The sequence below is a fragment of the Neovison vison genome, chromosome 9 (genome assembly GCF_020171115.1).
Source record: "Neovison vison isolate M4711 chromosome 9, ASM_NN_V1, whole genome shotgun sequence".
Taxonomy (NCBI): Eukaryota; Metazoa; Chordata; class Mammalia; order Carnivora; family Mustelidae; genus Neogale; species Neogale vison.
The window spans coordinates 12,714,166-12,741,381 of NC_058099.1; the positions used below are offsets into that span (position 1 = coordinate 12,714,166).

The 27,216-nt window shown below is 58.3% G+C and overlaps 1 protein-coding gene across 7 annotated transcripts in view; it reads right to left on the reverse strand.

Annotated features, from left to right (window-relative positions):
* Positions 1-435: 435 nt before the first annotated feature.
* Positions 436-27,216, reverse strand: part of LOC122917293 (DAB2 interacting protein) — a 124,092-nt gene continuing 97,311 nt past the window's right edge. For 5 of the 7 annotated variants that reach the window (XM_044264986.1, XM_044264992.1, XM_044264990.1 and 2 more), the window contains 12 exons: positions 25,590-25,688; positions 24,235-24,789; positions 21,484-21,628; positions 21,256-21,400; positions 18,780-19,016; positions 16,982-17,183; positions 15,201-15,379; positions 12,473-13,361; positions 11,632-11,784; positions 9,314-9,507; positions 4,343-4,430; positions 436-3,543 (listed from right to left, as the gene is read on the reverse strand). In XM_044264986.1, the coding sequence (XP_044120921.1) occupies positions 3,376-3,543; positions 4,343-4,430; positions 9,314-9,507; positions 11,632-11,784; positions 12,473-13,361; positions 15,201-15,379; positions 16,982-17,183; positions 18,780-19,016; positions 21,256-21,400; positions 21,484-21,628; positions 24,235-24,789; positions 25,590-25,688 (3,054 nt within the window). In that variant the 3' untranslated portion in view covers positions 436-3,375. The remainder of the gene's footprint in view (positions 3,544-4,342; positions 4,431-9,313; positions 9,508-11,631; positions 11,785-12,472; positions 13,362-15,200; positions 15,380-16,981; positions 17,184-18,779; positions 19,017-21,255; positions 21,401-21,483; positions 21,629-24,234; positions 24,790-25,589; positions 25,689-27,216) is intronic. The other 2 variants (XM_044264988.1, XM_044264987.1) reach the window with 2 other exon arrangements.

Consider the following 27,216-nt stretch of genomic DNA (forward strand, 5'->3'; position numbering starts at 1 on the left):
TTTCGGCCTTCCAGGCACTCAAAGCTTGGTTTAGCCGCTCAGCCTTGACCTGCTGGTGACACAGACCAAACTCCTGCCCCTCCCCTGGAGAAAGCATCCGAGCGAGGCAGGAGATGGTGTCTGCCACAGGATGTGCAGGAGCCATGCCGTCCCCCGGAGCTGTGGGACCAGCAAAGAACTCTCTTTGGAGCTTCTTGGGGGCAGGAAGGGCCCTGCAGACGCAGCAGTCCGCTCCCTAAGCGGAGAGACCCCACCTGCTGGAGGCGGCGTTCACTCGGGAAGCTGAGACCGCCGCTCCCCGTGCTCCGGGAGTCTCCCCCGTCCACGACTACTGCCAGGGTGAACCCCGCGCTGCTGCCCCTCGGTAAAGCCCGCAACTCAAGAGTCACCCCTGGAAAATCTCCTGAGACACAGCTGAAGGGAGGTGAGTCAGGCTTAAAATAGCTAAATAAATCTTTAATATTTCTAATTGCAAATGTACAGAAATCGCACAGCCACACAGTTGTAGAACACCAACAACTTTCTCTGTACATTATTACATGGTTAAAAGTCACAGCTGGAAGGAGGACCTCCAGCCAAGACTCCGACGTTTGCATTTTTTTCTTTTTCACATACTTACAAAAGGGGGAACAAGGAGGTGGTGTGGGGCTGGGGTGGCTTTGGGGCCAAAGGTGTAGAAAAGAGGGTCTGTTTCCCTGGACAGCCTGCCTTCCGCGGATGGGCGGGGGGCAGGGAGAGAGGCGTACCCCGGGGCAGATGCTCTGGGGGGGGGTGGAGCTCTGGTCTTGGTTCCCCACCCCCCTTTCTGGGCAGTCGGAAAAAAGTCTTCACTTATAGGAAGTTTGGCAGTTTCCTTCACCCTAAACGTAAGAGTTAAGCAAAAAAGTCAGGCCTCTCTGTTGGCAGGGGAGGAGCGCTAGCTGTCTCTGGCAGACTCTGGGCCTGGGGCCCCATTGGGCCTGGGGCCTTACCTTCCCAGAGCAGGGCCTGCCTTCCCTCCCTCCCCTTCCCTCTGGCCCTCAGATAAACCGGCCCAACACTGGGACAAGGGTTCAAGCGTGGCTGGGACAGAAGCCACTTTGCTGGTCCCGTCAGGGTGCATGTCCCCAGCAACCCACCCAGACCGCACGCTGCGAAGCCAGCAAGTACATGCCGTGGGTAGGGAAAAACCCCAACACCCAAATCCCAAACCTCTTCCTCCTGCCCAATACTGTTCTCTAGATTAAAAAATAAAATACACACCATCGGAGAGCAGCGGTCCCGGGCAGCCCTCGGCAGCACCAGGACTAAGACTATGTACAACCATTAGGTTTTCGAAATAGTTACATTACAGTCGAACACCAAGAACATTTACAAAAATTGTCAGACTTGCAAATCAGATAAAAATCTGTGAAGAGTCTGTACACTTTTACAGTTTTTGCACTAAGTAAATAAGGCTCTCGGCCTGAGAGCTCACAACCCACGCCAAGGGCCGCCAGCACCAGACCCGCGCTGGCCTCCTCCACCCGGGGCCCCGGGAACCTCCTCCGTATTGCTAAGAGGCGCTCAGTCCGAGGTTGCTCTACGAGGCATCGAGGCATTGGTGGGAGAGGGGTGGGGGGAAGAGGGGAGGACACCGAACCAGAGGACGTCACTGGGGCTGGGCCCTGCCTGTGTGGGCAAGAGTGGGGGCAGCGCCATAGCCCCCACGGCCTTCCTTCCTGAGGTCTGTGACCCTTGGGGGGCCTGCCCTCTCCTCACCGGCCGATCTCTGGCCAAGCCGAACTGCAGGCTGCATCTGAGAGGCCCCTCCTGGGGCACGGGCCAGGACGGGGTGCTGCACGATCTGGGCCACCCTTCCCGCACTCCCCGACCCGGCGGGCTCTGCGGGGACCTCGGCCCCTGGCAGCGGCAGGCCTCCAGTCCCAGGGCCGGGAAGGGCTCAGGCTCTTTCCGAGGGTGTCCCCGGCTTCCCGAGGCTGAGGTGGAGGGGGAGGCTCCGCGGCCCTGCTGCTCGGCAAACAACCAGCTCTGGCCCGGGATTACCCAGGGCTGGGGGCAGGGACAGGAGGGACCAAGACAGACCCAAGCTCCTGCCCACCTATGTCCCGCAAGAGGGGGGAGCAGGGAGGGCTGAGAAGCCACAGAACAGCCTAGAGCTGGGGAAAGCCAGCCCCAGCCGTGCCCCTGTCCTGTCTGCAGCGCCTGGGTCCTCGGCTGGGGGCCCGGGAAGGGTGAGGAGGCGGCCAGCCGCACACACGGGGCCTGGTGCAGGCCGCTGCTGTCTTGGAGAGGGAGCAAGGCTAACATCCTCCAGGGCTGCTATTTCCCATGCAGTGCGCACGCTCAATTTAAAAGGCCCCTGTGTTCCAGCAAGCGAGCAAGCGGGCTTTTGTTTCTAATGCATACTGTGAAAGGAAAAAAAATCACAGTTATCCACCTTCTCAGGGCCTGCTGGCATCAGACTTTCTTTCCACCATCCATCAGGGAAGGTCGGCCTTTCTTTCGGGGTGAGCACCAGCTGGCCACTCCCCGTGCGGCCACCACGTCCTGGCGCGCCAGCCCCCGGGAGAAGGGCGGGTACCAGGCACAGGGCCATCTGGGCCGGCTCCGCCCAGATCTTTGGCTTTGGGGAGGCCCGGAGGGTCAACCTGGGCCCGGGGGTAAGTGTGGGGGGCTCTGGATCCTCTCCACAGAGATGAGGGCCCAGAAGAGCGAGCCAGGATCCTCACTGGGTCTATTTGGCAACATGAATGGGGGGGGGGCGGTTTAGGGAGTCTGGGGACAGGTACATGGGAAGTCCTCGGTTCCTCACAGCCAGGAAGGGTCCCCAGAAGGACTGCATGCAGGGGCAGGTGCTGAGGGCGGAGCCCTGTGGGGACAGGAACTCTGATGGCTCCATCCCTCCCACCCTCTCCCTGCCTGCCAACTGGCCTGGCAGCCCCAGGAAGCGACCGGGAAGCAACGGGCAAGCCCCCCAGGGCAGGGGCCGGGGCCCCCGCCTCTTCAGTCCTCCACCTCTGCGGTGCTCCCCTCTGCACTGCTCCCTCCCGAGGGAGGCTGTAGGGGCTACATGCACTTGGCCAGGTCAAGAAAGAAAGGTGACACACACCAAATTCAATAACCAACAGAGACATATTTTGGCAGGCCCCTGCTCCCACCAGGCCATCCCCTCAACAGCGTGCAGTCTCCTTGGCCTGTACCGAACTCGCTTCTCGGGCCAGAAGAGAGGGGAGCAGGCCCACGCCGCGTCAGTCTATCGAGGCTCCCTCCGTGGCACCTCCTGGACCGCAGGTGGAGGGAAAGGGGGGGGAGCCTGGGCCTCCCGCCCCCGCGCTGGGGCTCCCCGGGCTGAGGTCTGCCCCGCGCCACCACAGTCCTCCCTCCTCGGGCAGGTTAACAGTGGCTGCTGTTTCGGAACTCGCCGTTCTCGGTAATCTGCAATTTGGTGGGGTTGGTGGGGGAGACGCCGTTACGGGCTTGCATGCTGTACCTCTCTTTCAGCTGCGTCAGGGCGCTCATGAGGCGGGCGTTGGCGGCGTCCAGCGAGGCGATGCGCTTCTCCTGGGGGCAAAGAGGGCATCAGTTGGGGCCGCAGGGGGCTGTGCTGGGACAGGGGTCTTCCCAGGGCTGACGGTGGGGAGGACCGGGAGCCCACGGCGTGCGAAGGGCGGGAAAGGGGCTGAGGTCATGGGGCCGTGGGTGTGTGGGGAGGAGGCCGGGGAGCAGGCAGCCTCCGCGCCGTGGCCCGAGACCTTAAGCCAGCCTTCCTGGGTCTCTCACATCACTGCTTCTCCCCAGAGCGGCCTAGTGGTGTTGTCCACCAGGTACAAGGGTACGAGGTCTGTGCCCTCGCTCACAGGCGTGTATGTGACACAGGCGTCACAGCTCCTGGCTGGTCCGTGCTGCTCCTAATCTGAGCAAGGCCTGGCCCTATTCCTGGGTGAGTGAGAGGGGAGGAGTGCAGGGAAGGCGAATGGAGGCCAGACTGTCTCCTGGGCCTCCTCTCTCAGTCCCCCGGGAGCCGCAGTTCTGAACTAGAGCCCCTCTGCTCTGTCCGCCCAGCCTGCTGTCACCCCATGCCGTCCCCAGTCCCCTCCTGAAAGCTTCCACTCTTGGGTCAGTACCCACCAAGTCGCCCCAGTAGGGCAGGAGGTGCCCGCCCTTTCCAGAGCCTGTGCTAGCGAGCTTGTGATCCACTGAGACCCCGAAGCCGGACTTCTCGGATCAGAGAGCCTGGCCTCCTATCCCTCCTCAGCTTTTACAGTGGGGGTATGACCGGGGACGAGGAGATGTCAAAATCAGCCCGCTCCTTCCCCCAGGTCCTTCAACCCCTCTGGCTGACCAAAGGGCCAGAACCCACCTGGGCGTCGATGATCTTCTGTTTGGAGTCTACCGCTGCTTGCATCTCAGCATGGTCCTTCTTCAGCTCCTCCTCCACTGACATCAGCCTGTGACCAGACAGAAGGACAGTCCAGCTGGCACTCGAGGGAGCAGCTAAGGAGGTGGGGTGGGGGGAGGGGGCTTGTGGGAAGAAGCCATCACACGGGCACAGAGGGCACATACTAGGAGATCCCGTCCAGCGGGCCTCCAACCACTGACAAGAGATGGGTCTGTTCCTTCTTATACTGAACCTGCTCCAGACTCTGTTCCCAAATCACCCAGAAGCCCTTGGAGGTGCCCATTTCTGGATGTTCTTCCAGGAGCCACGGTAGGTGGGGAGGGGGTAGATCTTCACTGCCCCCTAGAGCAAGGCAGGGGGTGTAGTGTCAGAAGATCCAATCTATGGCCTGGGGGGAGGATGAAAACTCTGCAGGGCTCTAGGGTTTTCTCCACCCACCCACATTCACCAAGGCTACCCTAAGACAGGTGCGGCACTCGACATAGTGAGATGAGTAGAGATCTCCATCACTCAAAAAGTTACAAGGTGGCAGGGATAGAGACAGGCAGACACCAGCCATGCCCCGCACGGGAGGCCTGGAGGCCATGGGAACGAGAACAGGGAGTAGGGAACTGTCCTGGAGGGTGGGGTGGGGTATCAACAAGGACTGAAGGTGCGGTAACGAGTAGGGGAGATGGGAGGAATGCCATGTGCAGAAGCCCAGTGCTAAGGCACGTGTGTGTCTGTCACCAGCTGCTCCTTCCCTGAAACCCCTCCTGGCCTCACCTCGTGGTGCACCTGTCAATCACAGTGGCTCATACCTACCTTCTGACTCTCTTGTATTAGTTTCTGGACTCCACACTCTCTGGGTCTGCCTCCTAGCTGGCAGGCCACTGCTCTGCCGATGCCTGTTCCCCCTGCCCCCAGCATGTCAGGGCCCTGCGGGGTCAGTCCCAGTGCCCGTCGTTCTTGTTCCCCACGCTCTTCTCAGACAAGCTCACCTGCTCCCAAGGCTTCGTGCCCATTGCTACCTGCACAGCTTCTCCAGGCCTGCAGAGCTGTAACCTAACCCCCGGGTGAGCCCCTGATGCAGAAGGAGCACGGGGACGTCAACTGTGCTAGGGCAAGTACCCATGGGGCCTTGTGCGAAGTCAACAGGATTAGCAGTCAGGGAGCACTGATCAGGAGGAAGGGGTGCAGGGCCACACCAAGGAGGGGTTCCTTGTCACAGTAAGATCACACACTGAGTAAAGCCTGTAAGAAGCAGGGAGGGAAGACCAGGGAGCAGAGGGGCACCGAATGGCATCAATCCGAAGGGAAATTACACTAGGGGAGAGAGACTTGGGCTTCCAGTTGGTGGGAAAACAGGGACTGGGTTTACCCTCCTGCCATCAAACAATAATACTAAGAAACTAGAAAACCAAATGAAAAATATAAAAAAAAAAAAAAAAAGAAAGGCTTCCCGACTATGATCAACAGGCAGTGCGTCCTAAGGAAAGGGAATGCGTGAGCTGAGCCCCGCTCACGGCCTGGAGTGTCCAGGTCAGACAAAAGGGAAATAATGTCATGGAGTTGAGGAGAGCCAGGGAAGCAGTGCCCAAGAAGAAGACACAGGGAAAAGTCCACGTATCTCCTGAGAGTTCCCCTTGATTCTTCAGCTGGAGATGGGTCTGCAGGCCTGTGAGAACACAGCCAGGCTGGGGCAGAAACCACGGGAACATTAGAATAAACAACCCCAAGGAGAGCTCACACTCCTACCTGGCAGAGTAGAAAGACATACTAACATGGGGACATAAAGTAGACTCCCGAGAAGGAAAGTAGAGCCAGATTAGGTTAAGTTAGAGGCTGTCCAGACCCACCCCAACAAAGCTTACACATAAGCCTCCAAAGAATCATACTAATTCCAGATAACCTCATTGTGTCCCAGAACAAAGCCTCAGAAATATTTAAAAGAACACAAAATACCCCACACCTACATAAAAGTCACAAGGTCTGGCATCCAACCAAAAATCACCAAGCGTAAGAGAAAGAGAAAAACAGAATCAATAACCAGGAAGAAAATTAATAAAAACAGACTCAGAAATGTCACAGATGACAGAATTAGTAGATGTTGAAACAGCTATTGTAAATATATTCCACATGTTTGAGAAGATATAGAGGAAAGCCTAAGTATGATGAGAAGAGAAATGGACAGAATTTAAACCAAGCTGAAAGTCTGAAAGTGGAAAATACAGTTTCTGAAATGAAATGAAAAAATACTAGGTAGGATTAATAGCAGATTAGACACTAAAGAAGAAATGATTATTAATCTTGCAGACACAGGGATAGAAATCACCAGATATATAATGGAGGGGAAAAGTATAAAAAAGGGGCACCTGGGTGGCTCAGTGGGTCACACCTCTGCCTCTGGCTCAGGTCAGGGTCTCAGGGTCCTGGGATAGAGCCCCGCATCCAGTCCTGTATCCAGCCCTGCGTGAGGCTTTCCACTCGGTGGGGAGCCTGCTTCCCCGTCTCCCACTGCCTACCTCTGCCTACATGTGATCTCTCTTTCTCTCTCTCTCACTTTGTCAAATAAACATATAAAGTCTTTTTTAAAAAGTTTAAAAAGAACACAATGGAGCTTCAGAGTAATGTGGGATAATATAAAGCAGCCTAATGTATATGGGATGGGATTCCTAGAGGAAGGATGGCATACCTACAGATTCAAGAGCTCAAACCCAAGAAACATGAGGAAAACCATGCCAAAGATCATCCTAATCAAATTATCAGCAATCAACAATAAAAAAAAAAGAATCTTAAAAAAAGCCAGAGAATAAAGACAGTTTAAATACAAAGGAACAAAAGTAATGACAGAATCCCTACTATTACAGTCTGACAGGGCCCAACTGGGCCCACTGCCTATTTCTGTAAATAGCCACACCACACGCACAGTTCTGCTCAAATAGCGTGGCTGAACACTTACAGAGGCCATATGGTCTTGCAAGGCCTAAAATATTTATTATCTGCCCCTTTATGGGAAGTCACCAACTCTTGCCCTAAAGTGACAGATATAGCTAATAAGCCAGTAAGAAATAAAATACAATCATAAAAATGCGCAATCCAAAAGAATGCAGAAAAAAGGGAACAGAACAGATGGTAGGAATAGAAAACAGTAGCAAGATAAAGAGATTTAAACCTAATTATATTGATTATTACATTAAATGTAAATGGCCTAAACACCCCAATTAAAAGGCAAAATAACTGCCAGATTAGATAAAAAGCAAAAACTGAAAAGGTGTCTACAAAAGAAACTCATTCATATAGAAAGACACAGATTGGTTCCAAGTATAAGAACAAGAAAGGATATACCTGGCTAATACTAATCAGAATAAAGTTGGTATATCTATAATCAACATCAAAGTAAATTTCAAAATATTATGAGAGATAAAGAAGGTGATTTTGTAACAATAAAGATGCCAGTTCATCACCAGCACATAACAATCCTAGGTGTGGATGCACAGTTTCAGTGTACATGAAGCAAAAACAAAAGAAAAAAGAAATATACAAATCCACAATTACTATTAAAACCTTCAATATTCTTTTCTCAGTAAGTAATAGAACAATGAGCACTTAACAAGTGGGCAAAAAACTAGTAATAACATATAAGGATTCAAACCATGCTACCAACAAAATCGATAAGCAACATTTCCATTAGGGAGGAAAAACAGCGGGATGGGTTAGTAGAAATAAATGTATTAAGCAAGCCACTGAATTCAGAGACCACGCACCCTTCAGAGAAGAGACACGATGAGGAGGTGGTGGTTAGTTTGAGAAGAATTTCCATTCTTGAAACCACACACATGAAGAGAGCTGAGAACAGAGCTGACCGTCAAGTGAACGGTGGATTTCTAGTCAGTCCAGTTACAGGCCCTCTGCTCATGCTAACCATTTAACAATGAACAAACCCACAGGTAAGCGAAGCAAACAATAATTAGGAGCAGAGAAACAGGCAGCCTAAAGAGGAAGCGCCTGGGAAGGGTTACCATAGTGGATGAAGGGGGGTGGGTGGGGGAGAAATGTCCTGGCTCTGGCAGGCCTGCAAAGCCTGTCCAGATGACGGACTTGAATCATGCAAACAAACAAGCTGCAAAACCCACAGCGTGTCCTCCTCAACCTATTACTGTCGTGAAGAAGTGAATGTCACGACTGGGACACCACGGGACGGCCAGGATGCTACACCTTCACTGCACTCCCCGCCTACAGACACGCACGAGGGTATACCTGCCCCACCCATGGGTGCAGACAGAGAGAGACAGAGAATAAGAGAGAGAAAAGCACCACAGCATGGGATATCCAAGCCATCAACAGAGATGAGAGCATTGAAGCCAACAGAGATCTTTGCTGGATCCCTCACCTTCCAACTCAACAGATCCCAAACTGGCATGGCTGGGATACCTAAACTCCCAAGGACCCTAATCTCAGGAACTGGCACCGAGACACCCCAATGCTCTTGGTAGAAATCTAGGGTCATTCTGCCTCCTTCTTCACCCACTGAATGTAGCTGACTTATCCCTACTTTTCCTGCCCTGAGTTGGGTCCTTACTGTGTTTCCTGGCACCTCCAATCCTACCTCCCCTGACAGTGCTCCCCAAGAGCACAGGACTCCTTCCAGGGGTCACAGGCCATGTCAGCTGGCCTTGGCTGACCTCCTGCTGGGCCCAACTCTGCATTCTACCATCAGTACACACTGATGGCGGGGCTCCCCACGCCCCAGGTTGCTTCCCACCTCCAGGCCTGTGCCACACTGTCCCTGTCCCCTGGGACACTCTCCTCCTTCCACTCCCATCTCCCCCTGCAGCTGGTCAGCCCTTCCACCCTTCAGGAGGGCGGTGCAAAGGTCTGCCCACTGTGTGTGTGAGTGGGGGTGGGGAGCGGGACCAGAACTGGCCCAGAGCAGGAGAAGGCTGTCCTCACCTGCTGATGATGCCCTTCATCTGGATGTCCTTGTCCTCCTGCTGCCGCCGGAGCCGCTCCTCACCCTCCTCCAGCCGCGCCTGGTACTCCAGCACCAGCTTCTGCGTCGTCTCCTCCTGGCACTTGAACAGGGTCTCATACTCTTCCAGCTTCTTGGTAGAGATTCGCAGCTTGTCCTGCAGCACCGCCAGGTCCTACCAGGAGGGCAGCGTGCCACGGGCACAGCACCCAGGACAGAGAGCACAGCCTCGTGAGCCCGAGCAGGAGCACAGGGTGGGAGGGAGCCCAGCTCGGGATGTACCAGGGGTCTTCACCACCTCAGCCCACTGGACACAGTGAGGAGACGCCTTCGGGGCCCAGCCTGAAGGGCCAGGGTGAGACTCCAAGCCTGTCCCCGTCCAGGGCTCCTCCCCTCCCAGCTCCCACCCTTGCAGCCTGATCTTACAGCTCTGAGGGAATAAAGATTCAAACCTAAATCTCAGAAGCAAGGATTGAACTAGAGCACTGAGTTTTTTAAAATAATAAACAAATGTTAAAACACACTCATGAATATATTGAGATCTGACAGTGCCCTGAGAGATAGGGACTCCATAGTAGGGGGAAACCGAGGCCTCAGAAGGTTCTCCAATCCCATGGGGACTGACCCGTGGGGTGAGACCCTAGCCTCCCAGCCTCTACTCGACCATAAAGCAAGGGAAGTGGCATGGGGACGTGAGGGGGCAGAGAGGCTAAAGGTAAGGTGGGGTTGACACCAAGGGGTTGGGGACCAGGGTGCTGCGACAATATGGGACTGGGGAGGCAGGGGGAGCCTCTCCTGGAGTCCTAGGCAATGCAAGCCGGAGACACTTTGGCAAAGGACCACCCGAAAGTTAGAAGGCAGCAAGTCCAGATGCTGGTGAGAGGTCCAGCCCCAGCCCAAGCTAAGCTCCTGAAGCAAAGCTGGACCCACAGGAGAGCCTGGCTCCAGGACAGATGACCCCGGCCCGTCCCAAGTCTTGCTCGGCCACCAGAGCCGGGTAGAGAGCATCCTTCCTGACAGAGGCAGTGCCACGTCTCCAGGGAGCTCGAGAGAAAAAGGTCTCCCATGGACCCGCCTGTGGGGGTTAGCGGCAGAGAGGAGAGAAGCAGTAGCTCGTTCAGCCACAGAACGGCAAGGAAAGAGAGCACTTCAGCTGCAGCCTGACCCATGCAGGTCACAAACGGGACTCTGGGTCTCCGAGAGGTGCAGAGCCCAGCCCCAGGCTCACAAAGGGAGTCAGGGCTAAGGCTGGCCCAACTTGCCGCCCAACCAAACTCTGGCTCTTGGAGCACCAAGCCCCATGTCCCCCTGCCCCCTTCACGTAATTATGGTGAAAGCAGGTGGATGCAGTGGACTAAGGGGATGGTGGAGGGTGGCGGAATGCAGCATGGACGTGAACGTCACCCTAGGCCAGGGGAGGGAGAGCTGCCCCCCCGACCTCCATGCCCTTGCCTGAGAGGCTGCTAAAGGCTTTCCTAGGGCTGAGGCAAGGGCATCTAGGGGAGTGGAAGAAGTGGCTGCCATTCTGAGGTGGCTCTGCGCTGGGTCCTGCGTCTTCTGGGCTCTGGCCCGCAGGAGGACACGAGAACCAGCCATGGAACCACAGCAGTTGCCATGACAACGGGCAGAATTTGGGAGGACAGAAGCCCCCCAACTGCCCCACTAATTGCTAGATGTGTGTGGTGGGTGGAGTCTGGGTATTTCAGAACCGTTTTCCCCCCAGCGGGAAGAAAACCTCTCAGTAGCAGTTGGACCCTTTACCTGGCTCTTTCTCTCTCATGTCCTGGTGGAGACAGGAACTGGGCAAGAGCCAGGCTCTGGATAGGTAAAAACCCAGAGTGGGGGGCCTGGTTGGGGACAGCCCTCCCCGCTGTCTCGGGGAACCACACCTCTCTGCCCCCTCATGCACGAAACTCCCTATGACGGTCTCCCTGTGCCTCTCTGGCACCCCCAGCCCGCAAGTCCCAGCCTCGCAGAAGCTCGGTGGCCTGGTCACTCAGGGAAGGGGTTCCCAGAGGTCTGAGGACTAGGAACCAGAATCTGGATTCTGTACAATCTCCAGCCGAGCCTCACGTGCAGCAGGTACAGGAATTCTTAGCTCTAAGCGAAATTCCTCTTGCTGCTCTTTTTCCAGAGTCCACGGCTGACGTCCGTACGGGGGACCAGGGGTGGAGAGGGGACTGGCCATACGCAGGGAACAAGCAGTACCTCTCATTCAGGGCTCGAGGGGAGAGAACGTTGCCAGTGGCCATAGGCAGGCAGCCCCGCCCTACCCCGAAATGCCAGGGTCCGGCTTTACCTTTTCTGCTTGGCTGAGCTCCTCCTTACTCCTTAGCCTATCCCTGTGGGGGGGATCTGGGCCCAGGCCCTCGTCTTCTAACAACTGCGCGTTCATGGTCAAGAGCCAAGCGGCTGTGCGGTCCAGGGCATTGGGGCTCACGGGTGAAGGGCCCTACAATGAAACACAGCTGTGAGGGTCTGGAGGGAGGTAGGGGGGTGGCACCAGGTGAGTCACAGGGACAAGTGGCTCAGGGACATTGCACGGGTAGGGGACCTCCAACCGGCCAGACAGTTACTGATACAGTTCCCGACTCAGGAATTCCCACTCCTGATGGCAGCCTGGGCAGTCAGGAGCCCAGGTGGCCTGAGTGCCCCTCTCTGCCACCCAGGTGAGAGCAAGTGAGCTCGGCCCGGTGGGTGGGCGGGCATTCAACCCAGAGCACATCTGTCCCACATACTGTGTGTGGCCCCAGGGTGACGCGAAAGTCCTGGAGGCCAGCTCAGAGCACAAAGGTGGGGGTGCTGGGGGTCTGGTCCTAACGTGGGTGGGGCCTGGAACTGGAGATGGATGGACCCCTCCCCTCTCTCCCTGACCCCAGCTGCCCCTGGGAGAACTGGCAGAGAGACCCCAAGGCCACACTGTTCCTGGTCAAGGATTCCGGCAGGGACCGGTGGGCCTCGGGGGAGAGGAGAGGTGGTATGCATGGCAGGCTGGTGGGATGGGGCCACGTGTGGCCTTGTTCAGCATGGGATGGCAGCTGAGGACGGGTGAAATGACCAGGAGGAGCAGCACGACACGGGTGGGGTATGACGGCCCGGCGGCCCGAGAGCACGGCCTGCCCTTGGACAGCACCACTGACCTGCTTGTGCACTGCACGAGGCTTCAGCTCCGGGCTGTCCCCCTTGGACGAGGATGAGGGCTGCCGAAGCCGGGCTCCGGGGCCAGCCCAATCAGGCGAGGCCGACGCCAGGGTTCCACTTGAGGGCCGCGGGTACTGCAGGGTGCTCAGCAGGGTGGGTGGCGTCCGGCCGCGGGGCGCGGGAGGTGGCGGCGGGGGCGGCGGCGGCGGCTGGTCGATCCTCCGCTGGGGGCCGGCACTGTTCTGCCGCGGCACCGTGGGCTGCCCACCCTTCTCAGTCAGTGACATCTGCCGCCGCGCCAGCTCCCCGGGCCGCCGTGCCAGGTCCTCAGCGGCGCTGCTGAAACTTCCCAGCTTGGCAGCAGCTGCCAACTCCTCGCTGTTGCTGTGGGAGCTCAAGGAGCTGTGGCCCTCCGAGCCCGAGTCACCCAGGCCACGAGGCGAAAGCGGCAGGCCAGCCGCCATCTGGTACACGGGGTTCTGGAAGGAGAGTGGCGCCAGTAGCTGGGGCCGGCCTGGGGCGCCCTCGGAGGTACCCGGCGTGGTCGGCGTCTGGCCTGCCCGCCGCACCGTGGCCAGCCCTGCCAGGCTCGCTGGGGCTGCCCGAGCCGGCCATCCGGCCACCAGCTGTGATGCCGGCGCCTGCCCATCGGCGGTGAGGGCGTCGGGGCCCGCCGGGGAGCCCGCCTCCCCGTCCAGCGTGCGGGCATCTTGGAGGTCCACCATAGACAGGCTCTTGCCACCATTGGCCATCTGAAGATCAGGCTCGTTGGCTTCCGAGTAACTCGAGCTGCGGGCAGGTGAGGGCTGGACCCCGGAGGACCTTGTGACAAAAAACAAGTCCTTGTTTTCGGGGGTTGGAGACGGTAACCGGGTGAAATCTATGAGACTGCAGGGAAACAAGCACACACAGGGAAAGAAGGGGGAAGAGAAGAGCTGTTGAGTGCGGCCAAGGCGGCTCCAAACCGAGAGCCCCGCCAGCCTGCCGGGGCCTGGCAGCCTGAGCACGAGCCGAGGCTGCGGGGGGAGGGGGAGGCAGGGCAAGGGAGAGGAGGTGCGCGGGCTGCAGAAGTGGGCTGGTCTTGCAACCAGTGGCCTGGCTGCAGCACCAAACCACAGCCCCGGCCGCAGCCCCTGGTGGAGGCCACCTTAGGGACTGGGCGGCAAGGACAGACGCTCCTGCACAGCACCTCCCTTCTGGGGGCCGGCGCTGCTAGTTCCAGGCCAGGCAGCCCGGCACATCCGTTCCTGGTTCAGCTACACCTTGGGACACTGGGTGCCGCGGCCTAGAGTGTTCTGGAAAATTCCCCCTAGCTAAACCCAAACCCACAACGCAGTGGATCTCTGCTATCCAAGGGTCTGACTTCAAAGCCACAGGGGCTCCCGCAGCCTCTTCCCTCTTGTTCCTCCCCAGACTGACAACCAGAATGGGGACCTAGTGAAGCCTTCCCCCCCACCCCCACCCCTACCCCGCCCAGCCTCCTGCTGCCACCTTTGTCTGACTGGCAGGCGGGGGCTGCTGTTCCTGGCAAAAACAAGGAATCAGAGGAGGTGTGACTCAGGCAGGGAAGGTCTGCACCTGCAGAGGCAGGCCGTACCCTTCCCCCAGTCCCCCAGCCTCTCCCTGGCCCCTCCCCGGAAGCCAGCTCCTTAGGAAGCACAATGTGGTAGGTCAGGTGGGCTTCGGAGGGGAGGTTGTAGGGGTGGGGTAAAGAGAGCTCTGAGCAGGCGGGGGCTCAACTATGGGGGGCTGGAGTTGGCCCAGCCTGGGATGGAGAGGTGCCTGGCTCCCTCTCAGCCTGAACTGAACTCTACCGAAACTGCTTTGTCTCGCTCGGCAGCTTGAATGAATGGACGCCCAAGGCTCACAGGGAGCTGGGAAGTGGCGTCCAGGCCTCTGCACCGCTGGCCTCCTCCCCGGCCTCCAGTCCTGCACACCACACCCCCGAGGTTCCTGATCTCAGTGCCCTTGCCTGCTTATAGGCCTGCCGCCGCCTCAAGACAGGACCTGACTCCCGGCTCTGCTGTCCAGCCTTGTCCTTACGAGTCAGCCCAAAATGGCTGCTGCAGGGGAGGGCATGAGTGGGGCAGAAATAGTTCTTCATAAACCCAAGTCTTTCGAAGAACATCCTCATTTTGATATTAATATTCGAGAACATTCTGCCTCCCTGTCCACCAACTGCTTTATTTACAGGTCACTGTGCCTTTGGGGCGAGAGCTCAGACTGTGGTCTGGACCTCCGACACCTCTCCTAGTTTCTGGAGCTCCCAGACTCGGAGCCTTGCAGTCAGTCACCCTGGCGCTTGCTGAAAACACACATGCCTGAGTGATACTTCTGGAGGTTGATTCAGATGCAGGAAATACCAACAGAGTATTCTGAACACATGACTGGGTTATCTAGACATATCTGGGACCAAATGGTTCTTCAGCAGAGTGTATTTCTCCAAGTCTTTGTGTTAGTTCCTCTATGTAGAACCTTTTCCACCAATGGAAATATTCCTTTTCCTCACGAGCCCCAAACTATGGCACCACCTTCTCCAAGAAGCCTTCCCTGATTTTTCCCAAATGGAGGTTCACTGACTACAACCTGCATAACACATTTCAAGTCTCATCTAGCTTATTTTATAAACATTTGTGTAGACGTCCTCCTCCCCAACTAGAGCTATAGACTGCCGCACCTTGCCCTCATGCGTACCCCACAACACCCGGTATGCCTGGCAGGTCTTACCCAGAGAGGTCGTTCTCTATCACCATTTTCTGCAGTCCAGCCGAGATGCTGCTACTGCCAGAGCCAGGAGTGGAGGCCAAGTCGTTGGTCCCTGGGAGCTGCCCACTGCCCGGGGTGCTCAGTGCTGTGTGGACATCCCTCAGGATTCGAGGCAGGGGCCCCAGTTTGGATATGATGCTCTGCAAACACACAGTAAGAGGCAGGTGTGATCTGTGGGGGCCACTTGGTTAGGCCAAGTGCTTTGCAGCTGCAGAGGAGCCCCTTGGAAAGGCAGGCCCTCCCCTCCCCCACCTGTCAGATCCAGCAGGTCTGGGAAGCGGCTGGGAAGGCCAGGAATCTGCACATGAACATTTTTCCCGGGCCTCTCAGTTATTTCTGGGAGTGAGAGAGGGGTGCAAAGCCCAAAGGGAAAAATGGTGACCCAGCCCAAGCCTTCAACCCGGGTTTGTCCTATCCCCCAGAGAGGGGAGCCCAGGGGGTACCCCAGAATCTGCCACAGTGACAGCTCCTTCTCTGACAGGCTTCTGGGATGCCCTCTACTTATGCACTGGCTTCCAGGACTTTGTGCAGAAGGAAAGTGTGAAACTCATGTTGTCAACCTAGCACAGACTTGAGAAACAGACAGCTCAATTTCAAATCCTGGCTGCACTGGCATCAGCCATGACGGCAGCAGCCACCACCCGTGCTTCCACCTGCTGGAGCGGATGTAGCGGTCGGAGGCCGGCTCAGGAACTCGGCAGGCAGTGGCCGTTAGGGAGGGACCCCTCTGGTGCCTCTTGCAGCCAAAGGGCAGCGGGCTCCCGCAAGCAGAAGGGAGTGCAGCAGCAGAGCGCTGGGATGAACCTGAGTGTCCAGCGACAGTACGGTGGCCTGCGCGCTCCTGTGCCAGACAGTGTGCAGCCATCAGGTCACAGTGGCGCTGCGGCAGGACTTTCCACGGTTAGATAGAAATGCATACTGTGGGCCCACCAAAGTTCCCGCTTGACCACGAACAAGAGGAAAAGAACTCTGTGCCTGCGTGTGTACTTGACCCACAAGCAGAGGAATCTGGAGAGCTGCACACCGAGGGCCCTGCGTGAAACTGTGACAGCAGCAGGGAGGCCTTCCAGCCCTGTCTAGGCAGTAACTACTTTAGTCAGGCGGTCTCGTGAGGTCCCGGAAAGCAGAAGATATTCTGGAAGCGGATCCTGCAGGCCTGGCCCTTGCCGACAGGAACCTGTCCACTGTGTGGGCTGGGGCTGCGGGGCCAATGGGGGGACCCCAGGTCACGGAAGGTGCCTGCCAGGTGGCTGCAGCAGGGTTAGAGGTGGCTGGGGAGTAAGATTTTCAACTGATGGTCAAGGGCAACTCTGGAAAGGTCTACGCCTTCCTGCCTGACATGGGGAGGTACTGCATCTTCAGTCTACATTTTTCATGTCAGTGGCCTTAAACCCTGAAGCAAGGACATTTCTGGAGAAGCAGCAAAAGATGATCACATTTCTCACAGGCACGGAGCACACCGTCCACTCACTGCTGAGTGTGCCCAGGCAGAGCGAGAGCCCCGGTGCACAGAGTGGGCTCCCGTGGCATGAGCTGGCCAAATGAATGGGACACGTCCCTCCCAGGAAATGGGGCCCAGAGCCCCCCAGCGCATGCTGACAAGGCCTGGGCTGGCACCTCCGGCTCCAGCACCTGGGTGGGCAAACACTTTTGCCCCCCAAATTAGTCTGGAGGAGGACCCTTCAGCGCTGCGGCAGCCTCTGGCCCAGCCCGACCCCCTGCAGCCCCATGGGGCCAGGCACCTGCTCCAGCTGGCTGACGGCCTCCCAGAGCAGCGAGTGCAGACTAGAGAGCTCCCGGCCCAGGTCAATGTAGCCCTCGAAGCCGGCCGTGTTGGAGACGGTCTCAGGGTTGGAGATCTCCAATAGGAAGCGCTGCATGTTGGTCCACTCGTGCTCCAGGAACTGGTTCATGAACGACATGTACTCCTCCTTGCTGCCAAACCTGGACAGAAAGCAGGCAGGGTAAGAGCTCCGGGGCCCTGCCCAGGAGCCTCCCTTCTCTGAGGCACTCCGCCTCCTCCACTCCCATCCCTCCGAGCCCACCGCAGCGGCCTCCGGGCCACTCACTCCCCTAGCCGGCCAGTCTGTTCTGATTCAGGGCCCTCGTTCCTGGCTAAGCCCAGAGACCCTTTTCGGGACCTCTTCTCACAGGACACAGAACACTCTGTGGCCCTTACTCCCCATTCACTGCCGGTCAGTCTCCTCCTTTCCCGCCAGGTTCCAAAGGCAGGCTTGATGTCTAGATGCCTTTCAGTGCATGTCTGGCAGGCCTCTCTGCTGAGCTTTTGGACGTGCACATCCACACGCCCCTACCCTGCCCCTGGCCTGGCCAAATGACATCCGCTCTGTTGCCCCAGCCCCAGGCCCTGCCACCAAGCTGCCTATCCTCAGGGGGGACACCACCATCCCCCAGATAGCTGAGCCAGAAGTCTGGTGGTGTACAGCTTCTCGCTTCCTCACCGGTGAGACCTGCTGACTTTATCTTCCAGTAACCCCGGACCCCATAGCCACTGCCTCCTGTACTGCCAGCCCTGCCCCCAACACTTCTGCCACAGTTTCTTTTGTGGGCGGGAACCTCCGCTACCCTCTTGGCCCCGGCTCCCAGCTGCCTGCTGTGCTCCCTCCATGTGCCCCGGACTTTCAGGCTAACGGGTTTAGGACCCGGAACGGAGGACAGCCAACCTCCCTCTTGCTTCAGGCTGTCCAGTGGCTCTCCCTGCCCCACCTGCATCTTAAGTCCCTGTGACCTCTCGCATCTTGCCTCCCACTCCCCCTGGCCCGGCGCGTGACCATTCGGGGATGCCGGCACATGGCCCTCCCGGGGCCTGCCACACCTCTGCTTGCCTCGTCCTGACACACGGCAGGGGCACGTCTCCCAGGACCACCAGCCCAGGCCCCTCCTAAGAGGCCTGTGCGTCTCTCTCACTGCTCTGCTACTTCTCCCACATTCCTTCTCCCCGGGGGAAGCACGGGTCCGGGAGGCTGGGGCCAGATGTGACTCAGAGCCCCGCACAGAGATGCCTACATACGGCCCCATCCACGCTGCAAACGAGCCCTTCTGTTTCCACCCACTGGCTCCAAGGGACAGCTAAGAACACTGAAGTGCTTTCTGAGCAAAGACATCCTTCACGGCATCAAACAAGGACAGTGTGAGACAACCTGAGAGTCCAACCATGCCAGGCGGGTGACAGAAACATGGGCCATTCTCCCTGGAAGGCATATTAGTCATTCATTGCAAAATGAGGCTTATGAATGTTAAGTACACGGGATAATCCTTATGATAAAATGTTAATTCAAAAAAGCAGAAGGAAAAAATATCTCCTCTTCTCACCTTTGAAAATGAAGGAAACGTACCCAAATGCCATGTACTTTCTGTAGGGGGAGGATGAGGGGTGGAGATTTTGTTTTGAACAACGGGGACGGGAAGAACGGAGGACGGCGGGGCCATACATGGGGACTGTGCGCCCCCCAACTCCAACTCATCCCCGCGGCTCCAGCCGGCGCCCAGACTCCGTCCCGAGGGGCGCCCGGCACTCACTTGGCGAAGTTGGCCAGGTTCTGGGTGACCTTGGCGATGAGGGTGAGGGTGCGGGCGGTGCGGTCGTCCGGGTACTCCTGCAGCAGGTTGAAGAGCGACGGCGACATGATGGCGGGGCAGAGGAAGCGCAGGAACAGGGAGGCACTGATGAGCCGCTCGCTGATGTCGGGCCGGCCGCGGCTGCTGCACTCCTGCCGCCACGAGGCAAACACCTCTTTCAGCTCCCGCGGGAAGACACTGAGGGGACAGAGGACGGGGGGCCAGTCATCGGGCAGGGTGCCGGGGCAGGAGGGTGCACAGCAGGGACCCAGTTCTGGGCCTGAGAGCGGGGAGGTGGGCTGCGGGGGAGCTAGCCAGCACAGGGGAGCATGGCGCAGCGAGGGCCAAGGGAAGGCTTGCTGGAAGGAGCAGGATAGTTGAGCTCCAGGCAGGGAGGTGGGCTCTCCACAAAGGGGCCGAGAGGGGAGGGGCATGGGCACAGAAAGGCCAGGTCTCTGTCCCAACAAGAACCAGTGGCAGTGGCTAGCCTGCCCAGGGGCTTCACCCTCCGCCTCCAACACCAGGCACGAGGCACAGGGACGAGAATACAACTGGGACCGGCCGCTGTTCCCTGAATGCCATCACTGGTTCTGAGACTCACTCCCTTTGCTTGAATCATGTGCAGGAACTGGACGGCTTCAGCCGAGCTCAGCATGATCAAGATGGGAATAGCCTAATCACAGGATGACAAGACAGCTTTCCCCTTTCTCGGCGGGAAGGCAAATGGAGGGAGTACACCCCCACCCACCCATGGGGGGCCAGTGGGGGTAGACAGGGGTCCTAGCACCCAGCTGGGGGCTCTCTCTGCTAAGCACCCACAGCCTGCTACAGTCAGGACCCACTGGCCAATCTTTAAGTGGTTTCCCTAGTCTTTACCCAGAAAGGAGATGCCTCCCACCCCAGGAAGGACCAGGCTCAGCACTGCACAGACTCTACATCTGGCTCCATCACTGGCTCTGTCACTGGCTCCATTTCTAGCTCTGTCACTAGCTCAGGGTCCTCTGAGCAAGTGCCCAGCCCTCCCTGACCTTCAGTTCCCTCACTCTTACAATGAGAATAGGGCCTGCCCTGCCAAGTTCACACGAACATCTCAAGGCCGTAGGAAGCCTTAATCAACTCACAAGGCTTTTGCCCAATAAGTCCAGCACCTGCCCAGCAGGCTCTCCATAGTGAATGAGGCTGAACCCACAAAAGTATGCTGAAGAGAAGCGACAGGAGCAGGCCAAGGATCCTTAGTCCTGGCCCTCAAATTGCCTGACCAAGACCAGGCATTTCTGCCAGGAGGCAGCTGTGGAGCAATGACATCTGTGGAAGGCCTGTCCAGAACAGAAGGGTGCCTCTGGGCGTCTGACAAATATCACGAAGAGGAAATGGGAAATTGTCCACGGGTGTTTCCCTCTGTCCCACACCCAGTCTACCCTGTGAACGGGCGCTGGAGGGTGAAAGCACAGCCCAGCCCAAGGGCGGGAGGTATGTTCCCAAAGCGTTCAGGGCTGTCTCTCACCACCAGGTCCCGGGATCACTTCTGGCCCAGCCCAAGGGGCCAGGCTGACCCTAGGTGGGTACCCTGTGCAGCCCAGGGGCAGAGGACATAGTAGGGGAACATCCATTCTGCTGCCTCTGGCTGTTCCCTCTGCTCCCTGCCCGCGGCTCTCACTCACCAAGCAGGCCTATCTCTGCTAGTCTTTCAGGAGCAGCAAGCCATTCCTGGGCCCTCCTAGGTCCAGCCCTGAGCTGGCGGATCCAGCTGCCCCCAGGGAGTTCCAAGTGTATGCAGGAAACAGATCCGGACATAGGCACAATCCCCCTCTGACCGAAGTGCTCAGGAGGGGTGAGACAACCATGTTGGATACCATGAAGGGGGGCCGCTGAGGGGAGGCAGGCATAAGGCCTTAAAACAGGAAGGGAGGTGGCGTGTGGTGGTGGGGCTGCGGGGGGAGGGAGGCCCTGCCCAAGAAAGGAGTGAGGTATGGCGCGGGGGACAGGTGGTGGTGGCAACCCTGTGGACAGCGGAGAGGCCTTGCATGAAGCCATCTGCCTGGCCCCGGAGGGTGCCTGGATGGGGCCTTGCCTACCTCGCTCCCCACGCTGCGGCTCCGACACCTGCGACAGTGGCCGGCCCACGGACGGGGCCCGCTAAGAGACTTGGTGACGCCAGGTCACCATCGATTCTCCACCCCGTGTCCTGCACAGATTCTGGGACCCTCTTCTACATCGGAGAGCCCACCAAGGACCAGGATGGGGGCCAGGCAGGAGGGAGGTCCCCTCCCAGAGCCACCACTTGGGAGCTACAAGAGGTTGCAGCTGGGCCACCAGTGCTCTCATCAACCCTCCGCTCTATCGTGTAGGAGTCACGGAGGATGGAGCCCGAGGGCCTTGGCCGGCACCCCGCGGGCACACCGACACAAGCAGGGCCAGGGGCGCAGGCGGCACTGACCAGTAGGAGTTGATGATCTTGCAGAAGGCCAGCTCGCAGCACATCTTGAGGTTGCCCTGGTGCTCAGGGAGGTCGGCGGCCGAGCACTTGCTCGGGTCTACTTCGCAGTTCTCATCCGACTCATACAGCGCTTTGATGAACTCACCTGGGGCAGGAGGCAGCGAGAGGGCGTAAGGACTGGCGGGGGCGGGCCTCCGACCGCCCGCGGCTAGCCTGCACCCTCCCTACCTAGCGCGTCCTGCAGGTACTTCTGGCCCACCAGCTTGAGGTACTCCTCGATGGCCTTAGTGGCCAGTGTGTTCTCCCGGAAGATGAGGTGTTCGTTGTCCCCGCAGCGGTCCACCTCTGACATCATCAGGTCGGTCAGGAAGTCCTGGGAAGGCAGGTGAGAAGAGTGGATGTGAGCAGGCCCGGACCGCAGGACCCGAGGATCCCTGCCCCACTCCCCAGCCAGAAGCACCCACTTCTTGCAGCTGGTCCGCTGGCGGTGCCCACCCCTAGGAGCCGCTGGCGGGTGAGCATGGGCAGCCCACGGAGGGCAGACAGCTGGAGGTGGGGATACGAGAATGGGTCCAGCTGCCACATGGAGCCGGGAGCCAACTGCACTGTGGTCAGCCCCGCTGGACTCAAACCCTGACCAGGCCTGGCCAGGAGACCAGAGCAGATCTCCCTTCCCGTCGCCAGCAGCGCTAAAGAGGACACACGGGCCACCCTCCCTCCACTGTATAAACAGCTGCCACGATCCTCCTGCCCGTGACTCTGGCAGGGGCTCCCACACCAGACAGACTTGTTCTGTGCCGCCCCATTGGGGGAAGCTGTCCAGACGCCCTGGAAGGCCGTGGGCCAGGGCTCAGATGGCGAGAACACAGTCCTCGGCTTGAGTGGTGAGGCAGCCCCTCACCACTGTGGGTCCCAGGCTTCTAGAAGGCAGCTGTGAACCTGAAGAGTCTATGGGTCCCTGCACAGTGTCATAGGGAGACCCTGGAAGGAGCCTGAGCCCATGCCCTCTCTCCTGACTGTGAAGATGAGGTACAGTGAGCCTGCCTCCCTTGGGAAGCCCCACCTCCTCAAGCCCTCAGCCAACCCTGGGACCTGGGGGAGGGGAAGAGAGGGAATCAGAGACCTAGCGGAGGGAGACAGAGGTGGCAAGGCAGCCAGCATGGGCCGGGGTTTCTGGTGCCCTGGAAATCCCTCACACAAATACGCACCACTTTGGGCCCTTTGAAATCACAAGTGGCCCCTGAAATAGATATTAGTTCTAGGTCCAGGAGACCTACCGGCCAAAGTGGGGCAGGGGGAGTGGCTGATGCCTCTCTGGGTATCACACTCCCTGAGGACCCCTTCCCGCCCTACGGATGAGCTGTAGGGCCCCCTTCTCTGAGGACACAGAAGCAGAGGCAAGTACTGCCATGGGGACCTGGAGCTCCACTGGGCTCCGGCTCCCGGTCACAGGTCTTCCTCAACTCCTGGGGTGGGCGCGAGGCCTAGGCTGGGATGAGAAGCTCTCTTTAGAGCTAAAACCCAGTGAAGGGAAAGAGGCACAGAATAGTGAAGTCCAGCGTCCAACTCCCTCCACGGTGGGGACAAGCCTTATAAACAAAGGTTACCGCAGAAGGAAGTCAGATTGCCAGGCCAGCCTAGCCCTTGCGGTTGGGTCTTGAAAGAACAGACACAGCAGCAGAAGAAGCCTCGCTCACTCCCTCTCTGGGGGCTAGGGGCTCCCTCAGTTCATTCGGTTTCCCAGCAGCCTACCAACACTGACCGGAGCTTGTCCGGCCTAGTCAGGTCCAAAGGCTGGCGGGGAGGAAACTCAGCACTCCCTTCCTGCACAGAGACCATGCTGAGGAAGTCCCTCTCCTTGAGGGGGGCCACCAGTCCAATAGGCGGGGGGCTCTAGAGGGCCCAAAGGGGGCCAAAGACTTCTGGGAACAGGTAAGGGAATAAGGGGCCCTGATGGGAGTTATGAGCCTGGGCCCCCAACCCACATCTCCCCTCTGCCCCAGACTGTGAGCGCTCAGGACCTTGACACATGGCGGTCCCTCACCTCCATCACAGGCCACTTGCCTCTCAAACCACACCATGTCCAGAGCACAGAGGCCTGGCTCCTTCTTTTTACTTCATAAATGTAGATAAGACATTCGTGTTTTAACTCTCCTATGACATGGGCCAGCACCCGCGGGCCTTCTGCACTGTCCACTCCTTCTCCACTGAACCCCCTTCAGGTAGCTCCCCACCAACGGAAGGGGCAGGGTGGAGGGGTGGGGGGGGTCCACCTCTGAGGCCCACAGAACCACACTCCACCGTGCTGGGCAGCTGGGCAGTGGGGGCCTTCCTGAAAAAGCCTACTTGTCTCCGGAGTCAGGTGCGAGGGGCTGAGCGCAGCCTGGAAGATGAAAGTGGGGGGCAGGCACAGAGGTGGGGCCCTCCAACCCTACAGGAGGGCCTGCCGGATGGCTCTGGGACAGTCCCCGTTCTGTGGGCTGTGGGGCCAGGAACAGCTCTCACCATAGCGGGCTGACTGCTGAACAGCACAGGCACTGTGTGCACCGTGTATGTGAGCCTGGCTGTGAGCCTGTGTGCCTTACGTGGGAGGGGGAGGCTGGGGGCTAGGACAGGCCGTCACATGTTGGGGATGTCACCTGAATGCTCCCTCACTGGATGTGTGTCTAGGAGAGGCCTGCCCTCGAGGGCCGCAGAGAGGCCCCTCAAACCTGCTCCTTCACTCTACGCCACGACCCCATCCCTCGGCTCCACGTGTGCGTTACCAACCACCTCCAACCGTGGAGGAGGGACACAAAGACCCCCATTCTGTGACGCAACTCTGGGGCTTAGGGGGCCCACCTGACTGTGATGGGTGCCTCTGTGAGAACTAAACGCCGTGACTTGGACACAGGGGACAGTGGGTAACCTAGTATGCACCACCAGGCCTCCGTGTGGGCCGCACAATGTGCAAAGACCCACCTGTGCCCACACACGCACCTTGACCTTGCCCGTGCTCTGCAGAATGTGCACCAGGGCCGACGCCATCTCCTCCTTGGTCTTGGCACTGAGGATCGGCTCGAGGGCTGCACAGAGCCCCAGGTAGTGGTTGGTGATGTGCTCGGCAAACTCCTTGTACATCTCCATGGGCAGGATGGTGATGGTCTGGTAGCGCGCCTTGATGCGGATCATGGGCCCGGGGCCCTTGCCACCCTTGGGGTTGGGCGTCACCACCGGGTACCACTTCTCCACAAACTGTCGCCCGGCCACGGAGGCAGCCGGCAGGCTCACCAGGCCCAGGTAGCTGTTGCGCTCCTTCTTCTTCTTCTTGTCCGTCTCCCGGTACAGGTGGACGGTGACGGTGCGCAGGGGCGGCAGGTTGTGGAACTCGAAGTGCTCCCCCCAGAAGACATTGTCGGTCTTGAGCTTGCCCGTGGTGCGGGCGTAGAGCACGTCGTCCAGGCACAACTCGCACAGGTACTTCTTCTTGGCCGGCAGGTCCTTGGCCTCAATCACCCACAGCTTCAGGATGTGCTCCACACGCCGGCTGTTGTCCTGCACATGTACAAGGGGGCCGCGCTCACCGTGGGGGCTGCAGAGAGCTCTCAGACCCAGGAGGGGCCCAGCCCTGACATGGGATCAGGAGGAGGCAGGGACAGCTCTAGAGTCTGGCGGACAAGGGGCTGGGTCTCTGCTCTGCGTTGCACTGGCCCACTGACCTTAAGCCCGTGACTTAACCTAAGCCTCGGGTCTCCTTTCTGTGAAATGGGAACGAAATGGAGTGACAGACCAAGTAAGAGGCAGCACAAGGCCTGGCGCACAGCAGACAACTGGGCCATTTCCCAGCTCTTCTGCATTTGCCGGTCTGTAAAGTCACTTAGACGTGACCGCTGCTAAGTCCCCTTCTTTAGTGAGGTCATGGCGACCAGGACTCTGCCCAGGCCCTGCAGGCAAGCCACGGAGGCAGGCAGTGAAGTGGCCAATTATAGGAGGAGGATCCATGAACCTGACGGGAGGAACTGGGGGCCCACCAGCCTAGGCCAGTGGTGCTCCTCTGAAGGAACAGCCGTCCAAGCCAGAACTGGACGCATATGGAACCAGCCATATGCATGGTTAGGGGGCAGGGTGGGGGGGAACACGGGAATTCAGGCAGCAGGGCACCAGCACCCAAGTCCTTAATGGCCCCAACCTCCGTCCTCTGGCCCGCGTCAGCCTGGCCAAATGGAGCTCCTACTTTGGGGACCGACACCACTGCCCACTCGGGCGCCGCCTCCACCCCCCATCGCGGCCTACACCCGAGAACCCTACTCCGTCCCACTTGCCAGAGTCTGTGTCTGGTCTGGGTCTAGGCTTACCTTGTTGGGGTGTACCGCTCGCCGGAGGTTCTCCATCCACTTATCCCGCTCGGCTGCCGATCGGCAGGAGAAGCACTTGCTTCCCGATGATGTCGTCACCTGGGGGACGGGCAGGATAGTGTCACAGGAGGGGAGCACAGCAAAGCTGGTATGACGGAAGACCTCTGGGCCCTGGAGGACTTCAGCCGCCGGGTCTGCGCCACAGCCACAGAGAGGAGGCAGAACAAGGCTCACAAAGACCACGTTTGCCGGTGACTCGCTGAGACCCAAGGTCCCAGAGCAGGTCAGCAACAGCAGGACAGCCCATGCCTGGACCAGTTAGTGCCTGGCCCCAGCTCCCCACCCTTGCCTCAGCACCCTTGTCCACAGGAAAGCATCTTTCTGGCTCCAGCCTCTCTCCCAGAGATGGCAGGAGAGAAGGTGAGGGGCCCCATGCCTAGGTCAGAAGGCAATGCTTACCCAGAACCTCCCTCTACAGGTAAAACCACAGGCACCAAGGACACAACCACCAGTAAGCACAAAGGATCACCTCAGTCCTCAGTTGACACCTTCTGACAGTTCTTTTCCCAAGTGGCAGTGACAATAGTGGTGGTCACAGAAACTTAGCATTTTGGGGGCCACACTAGAGAAATAAGAATCTAGGGGTGCCTGGGTGGCTCAGAGGGTTAAGCCTCTGCCTTCAGCTCAGGTCATGATCCCAGGGTCCTGTGATAGAGCCCCACATTGGGCTCTCTGCTCAGCAGGGAGCCTGATTCCCCTTCTCTCTCTGCCTGCCTTTCTGCCAACTTGTAATCTCTCTCTCTGTCAAATAAATAAATAAAATCTTTTTAAAAAGAAAAAAAAGAATTGGACTATCTAGGCCTGCTGGGCCCTGGAGTCTTTCTGTCTGAAACCCTTCCCCTCCCCTGTGTTCCTCATCCTTCAGTCTCCTTCAGATGAGGGGACCTAACCCAAGCAGCTCCTACTCTGTTCCTGCTGTCCCCAGCACCAGGGCAAGGGCCCTACAGGGGGAAAGCAGAGTCCTCATCCAGCCCACTCAAGGGCCTGCACAAAACAGCACCCCTGCTGTGGACAAGCGGACAGGCATCATCTTCAGTGCATCCCAAGCAAAGACATCAGAGCCCGATGGACCAGGAGCCTGGAGCACAAGACGGCACCCAGTGAGCACAGAGCATACAGCAGGTGCCAGGCCGCACTCCGTTCTTTCCCCAGGGCAGGAGCGCTTGGAGGTTGTCCCTGAGTAGCTGATTTTCATTACCAGGCTCATTCCTCTATCAGAGAGCTCCCCTAATCATGCAAGATTGTTAGGGGTGGGAAGCCTCCCAGAAACAGAGTTGGGAAGAGAATACGAATAATTGGAGAAGCTATTAGGAACTCCCAGGAACACCTGCAACATTAGCTACCCTGGTCCTGGTTTGGCCTCGGGCTCCCTTGTGACTGCTGACATCTTCTTGATCAATCTGGGCCTCGGCTTCCCCATCTACAGTGAGGGACTGGGCAGGTCACAGCCTTGCACACCCTGCATATGTTGGGTGGCTATCTCTCTGCTCTCAAACCTTGGGTCACAGAAAGCTAGAAGGCAGGCTCTGGCTCTCATTATGCACAAGGGGAGACAAAGCCCCAAAAG